The sequence below is a fragment of the Macrobrachium rosenbergii genome, chromosome 51 (assembly GCF_040412425.1).
Source record: "Macrobrachium rosenbergii isolate ZJJX-2024 chromosome 51, ASM4041242v1, whole genome shotgun sequence".
Classification (NCBI taxonomy): Eukaryota; Metazoa; Arthropoda; class Malacostraca; order Decapoda; family Palaemonidae; genus Macrobrachium; species Macrobrachium rosenbergii.
Window position 1 is genome coordinate 5281496 of NC_089791.1, and position 20335 is coordinate 5301830.

Consider the following 20335-nt stretch of genomic DNA (forward strand, 5'->3'; position numbering starts at 1 on the left):
GCTGAAACAAGCCCCAGGCACTGCCCACGGCACCTTTCAAACCCCCTCCCGGGGATCCCCCACAACAAGTCCCCCTGACTCCTGAGGTACCAAATAAAAAGCCTGCTCTCTCCACAGGGGCAATGCTACGAAGAGATTACAGCCAGAGTTATTGCAATTGCACTGCTTGCAAGGTTTATGGCCACTCATCCACGCAGGCTAAATACCCTAATAATGAATCAAGTACTCCTGCCATTGCTTTGGCAGTTACAAATCCAAAGTCCTCAGGCCCTCCAGCCAAGGGTCCCATATGTGTGACACCTCCTCGAAGTAGCTACCCTGCACGCCGGGTCAAGCCATTTGATGACTCCAGGGCACAAGTTTTCCTCATAAGGAAGGACAAGGTTCCCTGTGGAGCTAATGTTAACCGATGTAAACTCGTCACATTTGAGGGTATCAATCAATTTAAAATGATGCTCCCTAGTGTTCAGTTGAGAGTCACAAGACCTCATAGATCCAAAATCTGCAACCATGCAGTAGCAAGCTATATTCCTGGAGGTTGTGAACTCCTTCTGGGATAGGATTTCCAGTCCCCATCTAAATTGCAGCAATCCAGGGGTCCAAAATCCTCACATCATTCGTTGGGCATGCGTAAGACTTAAATACCCGTATTCATTCCACTGCCAGTGCCACCTGAGTACAATGTGCAGTGGTCACCTCCATCAAAGTCGATTCCAGAGCCCATTCAAAATTCCATTCCAGTGCCAAAGCACACTCAGAATCTCCCTCCCTAAGATCCCACACTTGATTCCCAATCTCTGCCAGTGTCACTTTGGTGCACTGAGCAATGCCAAACTCTGTCCATTCCGAACGGTGAGCAATTCCCAATACAATACCAGTGCCTGACCCTGCCCCAGTGCCAGTGCCAAGGCACCAAATAGATCTCCCCCAGGAGATCCCAAACTTGAGTCGCGATCTCTGCCAGTGTCACTTGGGTGCACTGAGCAGTGCCAAGCTCTGTCTGTCCCAAACGGCGAGCAAATTCCCCATACAATACCAGTGCCTGAACCTGCTTTAGTGCCAGCGCCAGAGTGCGGCCCCGATCTCCATTCAAGAGATCCCAATCCAGATTCCCTCTCTTCTCCCAGTTTGGCTCCGCTACCAGTGCCGGTAAGAGAGACGGATTCTTCCGACCACAGCAGAAGCTCAACTCAAGGTGCAGCCTCGCAACCCATGCCTGCTCTGGTCATGGTGAACTGCAAGCCTATCACACCCACCACGACCTTTTCCTCTCTTTCCCAGTCCCCCGCAGACACGGTCATAAGTAAAGATTCTGCCATGTCTCAAATTGCTGATTAATTCACGGAACTGCGACAACTCAGGGTAGAGCCTGTAGTGAATGCCCCTGTTTCGGCCACCAAAGAAGACAACACGGGTGGCACCCCAATGTCCTCCTCAGGCTCGGTTCAACCAATCCCACTACCAAGAAAAAACATCAACCTAAAAAAGCTCTATGACAGAAAATCTTGGGCTAGATAACTTCAGGTAGCCTAAAAAGAGCCACTGAGCTCTCTTGGCACTGACAATCTGGCACAGAGACCCTTTTATCCTACGAAGTTCTTTGGCACTTCTATCCAGAAAGGGGATGCCCGAATCTTTGCCCGTTTCTTTTCCTTACAATCCTGTAATCCGGTAAAGTTAATAAGTATTATAACAGTACTGTGAAATCTTTGTTAGGGTCCCACCATGAACTAGCCAAAAAATTCTCTGCCGTTAATGCCACTCTTTCTTATATGTATGGCACAGTAGAGATTCATAAAGCAGGTCAACCAATCAGGCCCATTATCAGTTCGATAGGCTCAGCCTCTTATCATCTATCAAAATGGTTAGGCTCTTTGTTAAATCCGCTTATAGGAAATATATCAAAGGCACATAATAAAAATACGGAAGATCTTATCACAAAGCTGAAAGGTAAAGATACAAATTGTAGGTTGATTAGTTCTGATGTCAGTTCACTGTTCACAAAAGTGCCCATTGACGATTTGCTACAGTTTCTACAAGAAAAAATAAATGATATAGCTATTCCTATTTCCCATCATGTTTTTGTTAAGTTGATAAAGTTGTGCGTAGTTGATAATACTTTATGCTTAATGGTTCTTTTTATAGACAGATTTTTGGTTTGGCAATGGGAAGTTGTTTATCTGCAACTCTCTCAAATATTTACATGGAATTTTATGAAATCAGATACTTACCAAATGTCATTACGTTCACTTTGAATTGAATTGAATATAGAATAGCCAGAGGCCAAGCACTGGGTCTTTGACATGGTACAGATACTTCGACGACATAATACGCCGGTGGCCTTTGGATCGTGACCCCTATGAGTTTTTAGAAATTTGGAATGGCCTGGTTCCATCCATAAATTTCAAATTGGAAACAGAACAAAATAAAACCCTGATATTTCTTGACAAGATCGTTATGAGAACCGACAACGGATTTAAATTTAAACTATGCCCGAAACCAACAGCAGTGAATGCTTTCATTCCCAATTTTTCCAGTCATCACACCAAGATAAAACGATCAGTCTTCTCAGGGATGTTTTTAAGACCGTACAGAATTTGTGATCCTGAGTTTTTAGCAGAGTAAATTCAGAACATCTATGTAATTGCAGAAGAATTAGTTATCCTTTGAATTTTATCGATAGTTGCCTCCAAAGTGCCAAAAAAGCACTTTATAGTCATGAAAGGTCAAGTAATTAGACATTGAAAATACTTTAGTTTTGCCATACCGTTGTGAATTTTTATCGATTGTACGTAGCCTGAAATGTCTGAAAATAAATGTTGTTTTCAGTAATACTTCGTCTATCAAGTATACGTTGTTTTGTAACAAACCAGAAATGCCAGCAGGAGGGGTGTACAAAATTAACTGCTCAATTTGTAATTTACCTTATATTGGACAATCTAGTAAGGAACTAAGTAAGAGAGTCACACAGCATGAATATAATGTACGGGTTGCAACCAGCTCAAGCGCCAATTTTTGTCAAGTAAGAGACTTTGAACACCCAATAGATTGGAATTCAGCTAGAGTTGTTTTTAAGAGTTCTTCATTGCATGCCTGATTGTTGGTCGAAGGATGCCTCATTAGTTCTTTTAGCAACATGAATTTGAGCGACGGTCTTTTTAAGATGGACGAATTGTTAAAAAGCTTTATTCTTAAGGATGCAAGAGTAAAACAAGCTGTTAGATTTTTTACTAACAGATAGTTTTGTACTGGCATTTGTAGTAATTACATATTTCCACTAAGTATGTCTTTGTTTTTTGAAGAATGTTGTTTACATACTTAAATAGCTAGTTGACATATTTTGCTGTTATCTGTGACCCCACATTGCTTTCTTGTATCTGTTATTTTCTTAACTCTGATTAGTACCCTGAAGATGACTTTGGAATAAAAGTTGAAAGTCTTGGTACCATTTCCTTTTATTTTCACGTGATAGTACCCTGAAGATGACTTTGGAATAAAAGTTGAAAGTCTTGGTACCATTTCCTTTTATTTTCACGTGAGGACTATATATATATATATATATATATATATATATATATATATATATATATATATATATATATATATATATATATACATATATATATATATATATATATATATATATATATATATATATATATATATATATATATATATATATATATATATATATATATATATATGTTCCAGCATAACTCTGAAATGCACTGAGCAATTTCAACCAAACTTGGTATACATATGGCTTATCTTGAAAAGAATTCTGTGCGGGTAAGACATCACTAGCACCAAGAAAGGTTGGGGTGGGAAGGGCTTTCCTGAAACGGGGCTGGTTCTGCCGGTAGACTTAGTAATCAAATAACTACGAATTTATCATACCTTATTTCGGTATACATATGACTTACTATCTGTAAAAGAATACTGTGGGGGTAAGACATCACTGGCACCAAAGGGGGCGTGGGTGGGAAGGGGATGACATAAAAATAACTGAAAACGACAGATATTTGTTTCTAGTCCATAGTTTTCAAGGTTGCTGAGAGGAATACTAACACTCCTGATGCCCTTTAAGTCCAAATTCGGCCCCGAGAGGAATGAGGGGTGAGAAGGGGCTAAATATAAAATGTTAAAAATGCTGGACAATCTAACTGATGCAACCATCTTAACAGGAAAGGGAGAGCAGAGGGGGGTGTTAGGGATGAGAAAGAAAGAAAGGGTGAGGGAGAGGAAATGAGAGAGAGAGAGTAGAGGGGGTGTTAGAGAGGAGAGCGAGGAAAAGAGAGAGAATAGAGGGGGTGTTAGGGAGGAGAAAGAGTTTATCGGTTATCATTCAGTTTTCCCGGGCAGTGACGGGTTGGTCAGCCAGTATATATATATATATATATATATATATATATATATATATATATATATATATATATATATATATATATATATATATATATATATATATATATATATATATATATATATATATATATATATATATATATATTTAATATATATAATATATAAATATATATATATATATATGTAAATATGAGCCTCGATGGCTTGGTTGGTAGAGTGGCAACCACAGACTTCATAGAAGCCTGTGGCGAGGGTTCAATCCCCGCAGCCGACCAGTCAGAGGCGGAAACTTTGCTATCCGTGTAGACATCCCGGGATTATGTATGTAATCAATGGATAGGTTTGCTGAAAGCAAATGGATGTTACAGACTAATACACACATAAACAAAGCCACTCCAACATCTAAAAACATAACAGACACCTCACACGTCTCAAACTGTCGGACTACCCGCCCAGTTCTCCTCGTGCTGCTGGGAGAAAGGGAGCAGGGGTTTCGGTAATACATGTACACATTCGTTACCGGGGTCTAAGCGATGTCAGGCAGGGCAGCCGGTCGAGGTTACGGCCTACCCCACCGCCAAATCAAAGTCCTTCAAAGAAGGCACCGTGCTTACCCCATATAAAAATGGGTATAAAAGCACGTTAAAACGAAGAAGAAGAAGATATATATGTAAATATGTAATATATTATATATATATATATACCATATATATGTGTATATATATAATATATATAATGTACATATATATATATAATATATATATATATATATATATATATATATATATATATATATAATATATATATGAGGAGACAACTTATTATTGAAATGAAACTACGTAATTCGTCCAGGGTTCATTTGCATCTCTCTATTTCTCTATGTTGTCAGCAGACAACGTAGTCTACTTCCGCTTTATTTGATCTTAAACTGCATTTCCTTCATTCACACTTGATGCATTACATTTTAGGTTTAATAAGAGCAAAGTTTTGGGAATTCGCATAGCCTTATTCACTCTCCCAACCACAGTTGGAAAGCAGAAAGCTACCGCCCAAGGGCCCCGAAATAAGGAACAGAGCAGCAAAGAATAAACTATAAGAGAAATAACCAAGAAAAACAAACACAATAAATAACAGAGCAAATCGGATCAAATCAAATAAATCATCACTTGCTGGAGAAGGACTTTCTGGTCTAAGAATAACTTAGATTATTAATGCGAATGAATCATAACCAAGAGTTCAATGTTAGTGCTTAAATTATCAAAATTCGGGATAAAGGGGCCTGTTCAAGGTTTGGAGCTCTCTAAGAAAACGAGTTTCCAGAAATCAAATTTTTTGCTTAAATTCAATGTATGATATTAGATGCAATAAGAGTTTGCGTCTTTGAGCTGTCAGCTCTAGTCAACAAATTACGCACGAGTGTCTTACATGGTCTGAGGTTGGCTCTTGACGTAACATAACAAATGAAGTCTCATGATTAGCACTTGATAGTTCTGACCATGAACCACAGCTTTTACTTCTGTTACTGCAACTGTTGTTAACTCTAGTAATGACAGTGGTAACAGCAATTTAAGTTGCGGTAAAGACAGTAAGAACGCACATGACAATAACAAAATCACCAGAATAACGATAGAGAAAAAAGTACTGAAGCAAATATTATGTGATACTACTCTTATCTTCATGTTATATAACTCGCTAAAATAGATTAGCATTTAGCATCGAATAACCTAAGCATCCAGTACTGGTCTGTAGGCGCGATGTGCAATCTTTCTCATTGAAAATACAGTCATATAAACGTGCTTAAAAGCAACCATGATGTCCTTGGAATGGGGTACTGGGACAGCTGGAGAGGTCACCCCAAGTTGCTAATTTCACATTACGGTAAAAACAATCTCAGCGCTAGAATGCATTCAGTTTCTGTAGAAAAATCACTCCTTTCAACCCACGACGTAATACATAGGTGAAAAAAAAGGTCGCAAGCACTATTGCAGATCTGTGAAATAGTTTTGGCTGCAGTTTGAGGCCGCCAAAGTGTCTAGATAACAATTACGGCCACTGACGCTATGTTAAAGCACGTGAAAGGCACCAGGGTGAATGTAAGTCACGGACTGTTAAAACCGCAAACCTTACTTGGACTAAGACTGAATTTTTCTTTACGTTGAAAATGTTTTAACACAGTCTTTGCTTGCTTGTGTTTCGAACGGGTTTCTCTTTCATTGGGAAGTATCACTGACCTTTGAGAGTAATGTCAAATCCGTTCTTTCTAAAGTCAGTGGAGTTTATTGAGCAAAAATCATCCTAATTTTATCAAGGAGGCAACAAAAGGTTTATTAAAGGGCGGCGAAGTTCAAGCATTGCTCCTAAATCGGGAACGTCCCTTGTCTATCTTTGCGTTCATCCGATTACACGTAGACAAACGAAATTCGTTCTACTCAAATATATTTTTTTATTTATCGTCTGATTTGTTAAACAAAATATTAATAAAATAAACTTTTTTAACTGATAAAAATACAAATCAAATACATTCTCCCCGGCAAATGAGCCTCTCTGCTTTATGTCAACCATGATTCATTGTACAAGCAATGACAGTTTGGCATTCACTTATTCTTATCTATGAAATAAGAATAAATGAATGCCATTGAGTAACTCCTGTATAAATTAAGAATTAGAATAATCCAATAGCCATGTTTACATGTGTTACTTGATTTTATGACTTGAGCGTTGACAAAATTTACATCAAATAACACTGAAGTCGTCTGTGATCATTAAGGTAAAAATTAATTATATATACATATGTTACCCCCCCCCCTCATATAGGGGTATAGGGCCTTACCTGAAGTCCAGTTGGTATCTCGTAGTCGGCAGTTGAGAAGTCTTTTCCCTGTCTCTCTTTCTCTCTCTCTCATTCCCCCATTCTATCTAAAGTGTATAAATCAAACTTTAAACTACAAGAATAGTTTATTTTGGAAACCCAACATAATTTTGGTTAAATAGAAATAAGCAAAAATCGGGTTATTAAAGCCCCTTCAAATATAATAAAATGAAAAACAAAAATCTCTCCCATCACCGTCACTAATCATTCCATCTTATAATCAATAAGTCTGATAGTCTGTATTTAAGTTAAGACAGATGTCTGGACAGTCTTTCACTCTTTTTCCCATGATTGTGGCCTTTATCCACGATCCATCTGCCAAACCAAAGAAAAAAAATCTTTGTTACCTAGCATAAGACAATGAGGGATAATTCCCATAACATTAGAACATGAGTCATCCACCAGAGTAATGGAAGTAATAAAGAAAACCCGTTAACATAAATGAGATAATAAAAAAAGGCGCCAGGACATTGAATGTCAATCAGCTTACCTTTCAACAGGTAACAGTGAGCTTGCACTAACTGAATCTCTTGTACTAGGCTACTTTCGCCATAATGACCCACATTTTCACAAAAGCTCACGAACTTTGCCTCACTGGCCCCTCCCACAAGCACAAAGGAACATATGGCTTCCCATAGACACTCCTCAAAATCTGGTCTTAAAACCGGATATTTTTTCTACAACCTTCTGTGCTGATTTTATTTCCGCTACACGTGACCTGTTTCCATGGGCCTCTGAACAGCTTAACATTGCTGAGCCTTCACCAGGAATGCTCGGTCGCGCCCACCCAACGCTCAGTTCGAAAGCTTTCAATTATTCGCTCTTTGTCCTAACTACACCCTGTGTCACGTAGTCTCGTTCACACACACACTATATATATATATATATATATATATATATATATATATATATATATATATATATATATATATATATATATATATATATATATAATATATATATATATATATATATATATATATATATATATATATATATATATATATATATATATATATATATATATATATATAATATATATATATATATATATATATATATATATATATATATATATATATATATATATATATATATATATATATATATATATATATATATATATATATTATATATATATATATATATTATATAAAATAATCAATAAAGGGAAGAGGACACAAACATCATCAGGGCTGTTAAAATGAAACATAAAATTCCTTGTAGAATTGTCAAAACTAAAACCATAACTTAAGAACTGAAAAAGCTGAAAATTATTCTTACAAAATTTACGAAATATACACAGCATTAAGATTAAAGGAATGAACAAAATTTTAAAAACTTCATTTAAATGAAAGGTAACAGAATATAAAAAAAAAAAAAAATGAAAATAGCAGTGAACAGAGTTACAGAACAAAAGATTTAAGGACCGACCTAAAACAACACAAGTCAAGAGAGGGGGAGGACGTATGTGTGTTTAATGAGGGAACAAGTTGTTTAATAAAAAGTGATTCCAGAATAACAAGGTCTTGTCGGTTGGTGGTATGGCCTAAAATGCAGAAGGCTTTGTTATCGATATGTTTTACAAATTTTGGAGTGATTTCTAATATTGGAATGTCCTGGGTTTGAAATTCTGCTCAGCGCGGAAGCTTACGCTATGAAGAGAATCGATAAGCGAATTAAGGAGTCTCCTGGTGGATCCCACATAGATCCCTGTTTGACATTCAGGGCAAGTATTTATAAACAACACGAGAGGACATAATATAAGGTGATAACTGCTCTTTAGCTTTAGAGTGAACCGATGGTTAGTTTAGTATAGTTTAGTTTAACCAGACCACTGAGCTGATTAACAGCTCTCCTATGGCTGGCCCGAAGGATTAGATTTATTTTACGTGGCTAAGAACCAATTGGTTACGTAGCAACAGGACCTACAGCTTATTGTGGAATCCGAACCACATTATAGCGAGAAATGAATTTCCATCACCAGAAATAAATTCGTCTTATTCTTCATTGGCCGGTCGGAGATTCGAACTCGCGGCCAGCAGAGTGCTAGCTGAGAACGGAACCCACCCTCCCAACGAGGAACGTGAATGGGCTCTTAGGAATTAAATTAACTTCAATGATATTGGGAATTTCCTAAACAGACACTGCATTTTTGTTGTGCCAATAGTCTGCACGATCAACCCACGTACTACGGAAATGGCTTAGCCCCCATACAAGCATAAACGAGTCACGTACCAGGTTTTCTCAACTTATTTACAAAAATGAAACCATCTCAATCACCACCCTTACACAACAATCACACAAACCCTCCAACGAAAGAGCAACAACGAACTTACAATCCACGCGCCCGCAACACGAAACATGTGGGCTACAAGACTGCCTTTAACCTCGAAATAACTTAAATTTAACTATAACTAACACAACACCACCGCAACACACAAACACCCAAGCAGTTACTCTCACCCAATCACTCTCATTACACGGTACAACTATGTAGGAGCACTCAGTTTCAGACTTTACACCAGCCTTTGGTAGCCCAAACACACGTCCGTTACTAATGGGATATCTGGGCCGACAAGGGTGAGATAATGGCGCGAGAGTCTCACTTCCCTGTCCAGGCGGTTGCTAATTGGGATGATTTATATCTACACACGGGCTTAAGGACTCCAAACTCACAACAAATCACTCTAACAAACAAGACGAAACATGACATTGCATACTGCGGCGTACATGCATTTCAACAAAATATGCAACAAGAGTCGTGTTTATGACGTGCCTGGACCAGTAAGTTCCCGCCATTCTGTGAAACCCCGTAGAATTGGTGAGATTTTGAAGCGAAAAAATCCTGTGCACTGAACTTTTTCGCGACAAATGACATAAAAATGTTCCTGAATAATTTGCGTGAACTTCTTGTGAAATTTGCAGTCATGAGTAAATGGAAAGCATGCTTTTGGGACGGTTAAAACTTTTGGTTTTGTATGAAAAGTTTGTTGAGTAGTTGATAGGCTATAATTTCCTATACACCAGTTTTGCAGGAAAACAGTTATTATTGAAAATGTAATTTCATTGTGGAAAAGTTCCATTTCGACGTAAGGACGAGTGCTCTGTGGTGAAGGATAGAAAAGGAGTTGGGTTTAAAATTACCAAAACAGAGCTATAAAAGTTTGTATTGAGTCCAGTAAAAGTTTTCTTGCTAAAAATCGTGTTATTAAAACTGTCGTGTTGTCTGAAAACTAGAAAGTCCAGGAATGGTAGACGGTCGTTCACCTCTTTCTCAATGGTGAAATTAATGCTCAGGTGTATTGTATTAGCATATTCTACGAAGGGGTCAGCTTCATATTCACTTTTAAAGAGGGTGAACGTATCATTAACATACCTGGAATAAAAAGGGGGTAGAACCTTAATGGGCAATTATTGCCTGAACGGTTGAAGATAAAATCTACCGTTTTCTTGGGTCAAAGAAGGCTAATGTCATTAATGAAACTATTTACCAAGACCTTTTTTCCACAGGCTCTTCGTATAGTGTCCTAGACTGCCATCTGAAAATTCACAAACTGAACGTTCCCCTTAGACCTATCCCTGCTTCGTTTAAAAGACCAAATTGCAAATTAGCCATACTTCTTGTACCCTTGCTGGAGCATCCAACTAAGAAAAAGTATTTATTAAATAACTCCTTGCAATTTACAGAAACCATTCTTCTACAAGATTTTGATTTATTCATGGCCAGTCTCGGCATAGAGTTTATTATCCTTTTTTTAAATCTTGGAGACACACTGAGAATAGACGCTTCCAATAAAGATTAAAGACCAAGACAGTAGAAGTTCCCTAAATAAGTGGGAAAGGGGGTGAGCAAATATATAATATATATATATATATATATATATATATATATATATATATATATATATATATATATATATATAATATGCGTGTGTTTGTGTGTGTAGAAGAGTTGAATGAATGCACGCAAACGCAAAAAACCAATCTGGCCATTTTTTTCCCTCGAAAGAATATCGACAGTCTTGAAAAACTGCTTATAATCTTATTATTAATACAACTATTTATTGTCAACTGGGGGCCATGGCTTACAGCTTACCCTCTCTAGCCTCCTCGCACTAACCTGGCGGAGAAGCCCCGACCACCACTGTAACTGCATGGATTGCAGGGTTCGTCAGTATTGTATCTATTTCGAATTTAATCAATAACAAGCATACAAAATATAGCATATCATTACAAAATCTTGATGTAATATATAAATTTCTATTCTTTCTGCATGGTTGCTGTTACTGAAACACTTGTCATTGTATAAAAAAACGAAGAAAAAAAACGAGTGCAACTGTATGCAAAGAAAAGTTAAGTATACCTTAGTTTTACCAGACCACTGAGCTGATTAACAGCTCTCCTAGGGCTGGCCCGAAGGATTAGACTTATTTTACGTGGCTAAGAACCAATTGGTTACTTAGCAACAGGATCTACAGCTTATTGTGGAATCCGAACCACATTATAGCGAGAAATGAATTTCTATCACCAGAAATAAATTCCTCTAACTCAAGGGGAGGCGTGCTGGTTAATGGAACAGCCATTGTTTTGGCGGGATATGGAATCTTACACTTGTCACCTCATCAGCTGATTTCATTGACGTCAACAAATTTCTGATATTTTTCATTCCATTTGAAGGTAAATACTTACATAGCTTCATATATTTACCTATTTAATTTCCTGCGTAATCTAACACAAAGTAAAGGTATCTTTTTATATTTATATTCGTAATGAGCGATCTGAGGAGGAATATCAGGTAAGGATTAACCATAGTAGGTCTATTAATAATTTTCCCCAGCTCTCCAGTTCCAGTCCAGTTGTTAAGGGCCACATGTGTCCGTAGATGGTTGGTTAGGAATGGAAGGTTTGATCCAGTTCAACAAAGATGGATGAACTTTCAGAAAAGTGTTAGATATCTCCTAACAAATAGTAAAAAAAAAAAAAAAAACTGGTCTAAAACGAGGCATTTTCTTCCATCCGTTTTGTTTTATTTATTTTTTGTATTTTATTTTTATCTTTTTTTTTTTGTTTATCCAGTGGCAATGTTGAGTACCAGTACAACATAGGATTTTATCACAGAGCTGAACTAGAGTTACTAGAGTGCTTATTCCAAATGTAGTCAAACTCAGAAATCATCGCTAGAATTTAGAATACTTGGAGATAGTTGCGGTTCACAGATCGCTCAGGCTAGTTACTAAAATTCCTTGGTTAAGTGGTTGAATCTGGTGGAACCGATTGGTAGCCTCGTATGGGTCTAGCTCCAATAATTGTATAAACCAAAAAATTATATCTCTTCTTTATTTATCCTTTGTTTTATGCGACTATACATTTAAGCAATTATATTATGAGGTTTGTTTATGAATTTATGCAGTCGTATTGTAAATGAAGCCGTAGGCTATAGACCTATATGTGGTTATAATTGCCTTCGTTTGCTAACATTCGCTTTTAAATGATAACTTTAACGTTATGTCATTTTAATACATGTTTCTTGGCATATAGGAAAGGTACATACATATGATTTTTCGACATATATTTCCCGATTCAGTATTATTATTTTTCAATAAATACATTAAAAACTATATAGCTTTTATATTTCCCCTTCAAGTAGCTCGAAAATAGCATAAAATTTACGTAGTCCTATAGCAAATTAATTTTAGATCACCTTAAACCAAAGAGTATTTATCTTACGATTAAACCTAAACATAAATTCAATTACAAATTAAAGATTAGTTAATCAGTAAAAATAATTATTTGTGTTGTCGCCAAAACAATGACTGTTCCATTAACCAGCACGCCTCCCCTTTCTATGCATACAGTTGCACTCGGTTTTTTTTTTTTTCTTCGTTTGTTTTTATACAATGACAAGTATTTCAGTGACAGCAACTATGCAGAAAGAATAGAAATTTATATATTAATCAAGACTTTTATAATGATATGCTATATTTTGTATACTTGTTAATGATTAAATTCGAAATAGATACAATACTGACGAATCCTGCAAGCTATGCAGTTACAACGGTGGGCGGGGCTTCTCCGCCAGGTTAGTGCGAGGAGACTATACACCAGGTTTCATTCAAAAGGCTGAAAATTATGGATGAAAGGAAATAAATAAATAAATTTATAAGATAATAACACGCCAAACTATAAACAAACTAAAATTCCTCCGTTGTAAATTGATATCTTTATCATACTGAAACTGATATCTTTATTGTATTATACGGGGCCCAGATGCGCTAACATTTACGATGGTGTAAAGTTAAGTTTTTGTTCATTACATTACATTTTTGGGTTCTATAAGGTTTTTTCAACATTACATAGTCACATACCAGATCGTAATAAACTTTTTTTTCTGCGGCTGTTGACAAATACAAATATGTTTCTAACCATATTATTCAGAAATTAAACGGAAAACAGGAATATTATCACAAGGAAAGCAAGAAAAATGAGGATACAAACACCATCGTAACTTAAGACATTGCAAGTATGTTTAGTGCGTCTGGGCCTTACACTGCAAGTATACATTTTCAGTATTACAGATGACTGAACTTATGAGTTTTCGGTTCTTTTGACCTGCAACTAAAAGACTTTTTTTTGCATCCTTTGAAGTGTGATGAAGGCCGATGTGTATAAAGAGGTTGACAATGAAGAACCTGCTTTTTGCACACAGAGCAAGCTAAAAACTTTCCCTGCAGCATCTTCTCCTCCAAGCCCGTCGCAAGTCTGTAGCGAACTCTGCTTATGTAGTAAATGTCAGAAACCATCTTTCTATACTCGTTTTCCGTCTGAGTAATCATGTCGTAAAGGACTGTACTTGGCACAGTTAGCTTCTCTCCTAGTGTTATCATATGTCTTCTTGGAAAGGAAAACAGGAACAGGGTTGTGTGGCTCAAGAGTACTCTGAAGCTTTGTCCTGCACTCTCTATTAACCTTGTGACAAATCTTACGCACAATGAACCCGTGATATATGATAACACATTGCATTCCTCGAGTGGTAGGTCTCCCCCAGGGAGGGTCATTAGGCCTACTGACTATACTGATAAAGGAATTGGCAGAGAAGAATGTGTGACATTCACTGCAGGTTTTGCAAAACCTCAAGTCCCTATATTGTTCAGAGTTACCAAGAAGGCATCATTGTCTTCTTGGCAGTTAGCACCAGCATTTGAAACCATAATAGTATCCACCATGACTTGGTGGAATGCACTCCAGAACTGACATGCATCTGAGTTGTCCCTGTGCCCACCTTTCCCCCGAATTATGAAAGTAAATTCTCCAAAAAATCTTGATTGAGTCTGTTGGTTGATAGGTAAGACAGCTTGTACTTTGAATGTAACTCATCGCACAACTGTAACAGACCTTTGATTGCCATCTGCCATCCAGGGAGGCAAGGCAGCTTTCGTGGATCAAGTGATTTGATACCATCCAACCATGTGAGGCAGTTAACTAGAAATTCCTTGTGACCTGATTTCAGACTCATGGCATGTCGCATTTTTGTATAACTGGTACGAGTTCCACTATTGAAACAAAATCTGTGTACTCTTAAATCAGCACACAATACATTCCTCATCATGAGCATTTGACAGTTTGTGAAATGGTGTCAAATAAACCAAACTGATTAATTGATTAAACATATAATTAAATAAGTTAAACAAGCTTTTACTTTGTACATTTCTTCTCATACCACACTACACCACCAGTGTTCAGTTTTTACAGGAAAGATTGTGTGACAACAGGAGCAGTGTGAGATTCAAGACTACAGGTCTAGGTTTAACTGATTTATTTTTCGGAAGCCAAGTATACATTGAGGAATGCAGACGGAAAGGTGGTCACCGACCTGTGGATCCCATGTCACGCATTTGGGCAAGAATTTGTGTTAGATGGCATATAAATGAGAATAATTTGCATTACAATAAATGTACAAAAGTGGTTACAAACATCGGTGGAAAGGCCGGATAATAATATGTGTGGAGAGATATATAAAAATATGGAATAACAGCAGGTATGCATGATGTGATTAATGCAGAAATGAAGAGGCGCTTGACGCCTTTACAAGTACTCCCCCGCTAAGACAATGATTACAGAGATAATTATTGGATGACATGAAAATTAATCACGGACGTGCTGGGGGAGCAGGAGCAACCCCTTCTCTTCGAGAACTGTGGGCGGGGAGCAGCGTCGACTGCTGGATCTTCCACAGTGCGGCCTCTGGGGGCCCACGGGCCCTCCTTGTGTGGGCGGCGGGTATGTTTGCAGGCACGTTTTGAGGGGGGACCCTGGGATGTCTGCTTGCCTCCTCTCAGATTTCGCTGTCTAACAGGAATGCTGGCTTCAGCCTGTCGATGGAAACCCAATCTTCCCAGCCATAGATGTCGATGAGATGCGCCTTAGGCGTCCTGTCGATGACTCGGTAAGGGCCCCTGTAGGGCCTGGTCAAGGGCGGGCGACGGGTGTCTGTCCTGATGAAGATGTAAGTGCAGGAATCCAGGCCAGCCGGGCTGTAGGTATTGGTTCTGTCCATGAAGGTCTTATGGCAAGGCGTGAACTTCTGTGCTAGTTCCCTCAACCTTGGTAGGGGGGTGTCTGTGCCGTTGGCTGACAGCAGGAAGAATTCCCCTGGAACAGCTAGTGTTTCTCCGTAGAGTTTTTCTGTGGGGGACACATCGCCATCTGCCCTTGATGCGGTGCGGAGACCCAGCAGGACCCAGGGGAGCTGGGCCTTCCAGATTTCGTTGGTGCAATGTGCCATTAGAGCTGCCTTCAGTGAGCGGTGTGCCCTCTCTACCATGCTGTTTGCTTCGGAGTTGTAGGCCATCGTGCTGTGAAGTGACGTACCCATCAGGCGTGCCAGGGAGACCCAGAGTTCTGACAGGAATGCTGAGCCGTTGTCCGTAGTAATGCCGAAGTGGCTGATCCAACTAGAGAGGAGGGCTTCAGCGCAGGATGCTGTTGATGCCTCCTCCATAGGTGTCGCCTCTGGCCAGCGAGTGGAGTGATCTATGACCGTCAGGAGGTACCTGGTGCCCCCAGACTGTGGTAGAGGCACAACGACATCTATGTGGATGTGGCTGAAGAACCAATGAGGTTGGGGGATATCACCAATGCCTGATTCTGTGTGCCTTGTGATCTTGCTGGTTTGGCACGGGATACAGCTCCTCGCCCACCGGCAGGCGTCCTTCCTGACGCTGTGCCACACAAACTTTTCTGTCGTCAGGCGCACCGTTGTACGCCCTGATGGATGGAAGAGGCCGTGAATGGTGTTGAACGTCTTCTTCCTCCTCGAGGCAGGGACCAGGGGGCGGGGGCGGCCGGTGTTTGTGTCGCAGAGAAGCGTTGCGCCAGAATCTCCCAAGGGCACATCCTCCCACTTGAGTGCTGTCAGTGCTATCCTGTAGGCTGCCGTTTCCAGGTCTGCTGCTTGCCCCCTCGCCAGGTCCTCATAGTCTATGCCGAGGTGGAGGGAATTGATTTCCACCCATGACAGGGTGTCGGCTGCTGGATTCTTCCTGTCGGGGACGTAGGTGGTGGTGCAACCAAACTCGGAGATGATGGCCAAGTGTCGCTGCTGACTTGCCGACCACGGGTCGCCCGCCTTCACGAATGCATGTACCAGGGGCTTGTGGTCCATGAGGATGGTGAATTGAGTACCATCAAGCAGATATTTGAAGTGCCGCACAGCCTGGTAGATTGCGAGCAGCTCTCTGACGAAGGTGCTGTAGCGGGTCTCTGCCGGCAACAACTTGTGACTGAAGAAGGCTAGAGGTTGGGGGGTGCTGTCGACTATTTGCTCGAGCACTACACCGTAGGCGATGTTGCTGGCATCGGTGGTGAGTCTTAGGGCAGCGGTGGGGTTATGATGCATCAAGGCGGTGGTACTCGCAAGGGCTGTCTTTGTCTCTTCGAACGACTGCTGCTGCGGAGCGTCCCACGTCAGCATTTTTGGCTTGCCCTTCAGGACTACTGTCAGGGGATACATGATGCAGGCAATGCCTGGGATGCAACAGCAATAGTAGTTCACCATGCCGAGGCACTCTTGAAGGGCCTTGATTGTCTGCAGCATTGGGAACTTTTCTATTGATTTCACTTTTGAGGCCATGGGGCGTACTCCTGCTAGGGAGATCTCGTGTCCAAGGAAATCTGTTTTCTCCGCCCCAAATGTACGTTTGTTGAACCTGACGACTAATCTGTTCTCCTGCAGGTGTTTCAAGACAGCGCAGACGTAGCGAAGTTGTTCCTCTGGGGACCTGGAGAAGATAAGGATGTCGTCTACGTAACAGATGCAGAAGGGCAGGTCCCCCCAGGATGGTGTCCATCTGGCGATGGAATGTGGCCCCCGCATTCCTGAGACCGAAGGTGGAGTAGGAGAAGGTGTACATCCCGAACAGCGTGATGATGACTGTCTTTGGAATGTCATCAGGATGCACAGGAACCTGAAAGTATGATTTAAGCAAGTCCATCTTAGTGAAGACCTTGGCCCTGTGAAGGGCACTCGTCAGGTCTTGCATTTTTGGCAGGGGGTAGTGGTCTGGTGTGGTAACTAAATTCAGACGACGGTAGTCTCTTCAGGGCCTCCAGGAGCCATGTTGAGGATCCCATTGTGGTTATGTGGTGGAAGATGCCATGCTTGGCCCCACCCCCCGTCAACTGGCAGAGCTCTGGTTTAAAAACTTCTGGGAACTCCTGAAGGAGGGCGACGTAGCTGTTGGAGGCTGTGAAGCAGACGGCGGGTATCCCCGGTCTGGTGGAGAGTGGTTGGAAGTGGCAGGTTCCGCATCGAGAAGGCGTTACCTGCCGACGTTGACCAGGAGTCTGTGGTGTCCCAGGAAATCGGTGCCCAGGAGGGGGAACTTGACCTCCACAATGACGAAAGGCCAGTGGTACCTGCAGTCCAAGATAGAGATTGTGCTGGTTGCGGTTCCAAAGCAGCAGATGGGGGTTCTGTTCATGGCTAACAGGGAAGGCGTGGAGTCAGCTGTCTGGGTGTAGTCCACCTCCGATGGCAGGAACACCGACTGCATAGCCCCCATGTCAGCCAGCAGGCACCGCTTTGATATTTCGTCCATGGTGAAGAATCCTGCTGGTCGGGAGACGTTGTCTTTCGCGGCCACTGCTGTTACTTGTGGCCGCCCTTCTCATTTTTTGTGAAGGAACAGGGGGATCTGCAGTTCCTGGCACTGCGCCTGCTCCCTTGGCAGTGTCCTCCTCCTGTAGATTGCATTTATGTTTTCTGGGTCGTCGTCCTCCACCGTCAGGCTACAGTCTGTGAGGGCGGCGGCTACAAGGGCGGTGGCGTGTTTGGAGGCTTAAGTGGCCTCGTGGATTTTCTGTGCGACGTCGACCAGCTCATCCATGGGAAGGGCATCTGCGTCTTTAATTTGGCCTCTCACCTCCTGCGGAAGGCGCCACAGGAATATTGCTTTTGTCAGGCTGATTTCCTTCCTGCGCCCATCTGCGTTGACGCCCGGCAGTGATACCAGACATCGCAGTTCATCACAGGCGTCCCTGGGTGATGCTTCCCCTAGGGGCTGGGTCAACAGGTCTAGTGCGTGCTGTGCTCTTTCGGGGACGGGCATGGAATATCTTTGTATCAGCTTGCCTCACAAGGCCACAACTCTATTGCACACATCAACAGAAAGCTAAATAATTTCAAATTAATAGGTAGCTACAAAAACACCATCAGGAATAAAATAGTTAGAAACAGAAAGTCGGTAGAGGGGGAAGAGATTAGAGGGGGGGTATATATGGCAGCGTGTCTAGACTGTGAAGAAGGGTACTATGGCGAAACTGGCAAATCATGTAAAGAGCGAAGCAAACATCTGTAGAACATAAGGCATTATAATCAGACGTCGGCAGTTGCCAAACACTGTTGGGAAAATGATCACAGAATAGACTGGGAAAATATGAGTTTTCTGTACAGGAACACCAACAAAACATCTAGACTGGTTGTAGAGAACGCCTTCATAACTTGCGCCAACAACACAATGGCAGGGAACACCGGAAACGGCTTTGAAGACAGCATATCTAGAAAAATCGTATACTCCACAGCAGCAAGGAAACGAAGAAAAAACGCAAGAGAACGCACGGAAAACGGACACCTGGAACGAGGGATCAGAGAAAGACCAAGGTCAAGAGGGGATGGAGGTCACACAGGAGGAGCTAGGCGATTATAGGATTAAAAGCACCCAGCACACAGATATAAATACAGCCGGACTACGCGTCTGCTCATTGTACGGATACTTGATAATGTGGACTGTTTGTCCAAGAAAGCTTGTAACTTTTTCTGAATAAAAAACTCCGTTAGATACCATCCAGTTTGAATGAGGTCCTTTTAGTAATATATATATATATATATATATATATATATATATATATATATATATATATATATATATATATATATATATATATATATATATATATATATATATATATATAATTTATATACAAGAAGGCACTAACTGCAGCACTTGTGAGAGGGTGCAAAAGAGAGAGCAGGTAGACATTGACTGCTAGTTTATTAAGGGAGCAGGCCGCTTATAAGTGGCGTGCGGACGTCAGTACAAAGACGTACAAGTACATACAGGTGACCCAAGGTCAATTGTTCTCAATGTGAAACAGGACTTTACACACTCATCTAGCATCGGAGGGTTCTTGTCTCAGAGGTAGGTAGCAAGGGCTGGAGGCGCGTAGTGTAGGAAGTCCTCGAGCTGGAAAGTTACTATTATTTCCTCTGCAGAGGTAGTGTTGCGGGATTCTAGCCACCACATGAGAGCTCAGGACTTATGGCATGTCAAGTCGGCCCATGTCTGACCTGCCTCCTTCTGGTGTCCTCTTCAACGTTGTCTCCATCTTTCAGGGGTGAGCTCGTTGGCCTTAATTATGTCCTTCTGGATCACTGCAAGGTTTCCATGGTCTGTTAATGGGACGGAGCAGAATGCGGCTTGGCCCTTTCTCTCCAGGTGTTTTGACAGGAGCATAGAGATTTCTGCTGGCTGGGGTTTGAAGTTCCTGAGGACCTCCTCCACTTGGTTGAGCCAGACCTCGGGCTCCGGGTCATTCCATTTT

The 20335-nt window shown here is 40.7% G+C and overlaps 1 protein-coding gene across 5 annotated transcripts in view; it reads right to left on the reverse strand.

Annotated features, from left to right (window-relative positions):
• Nucleotides 1-20335, reverse strand: part of LOC136833514 (dynein regulatory complex protein 8-like) — a 67066-nt gene that overhangs the window by 22223 nt on the left and 24508 nt on the right. The window contains exon 1 of one of the 5 annotated variants that reach the window (XM_067095743.1): nt 9701-9805. The exons of 1 other annotated variant lie outside the window; for it this stretch is intronic. Coding sequence is in view for 1 of the 4 variants with exons in the window: in XM_067095741.1 (XP_066951842.1) it covers nt 7196-7268 (73 nt within the window). In the remaining 3 variants the exon portion in view is untranslated. Of the gene's footprint in view, nt 1-7195; nt 8040-9700; nt 9806-20335 lie in introns of those variants that run through there. 3 more of the 5 variants (XM_067095744.1, XM_067095741.1, XM_067095742.1) reach the window with 3 other exon arrangements.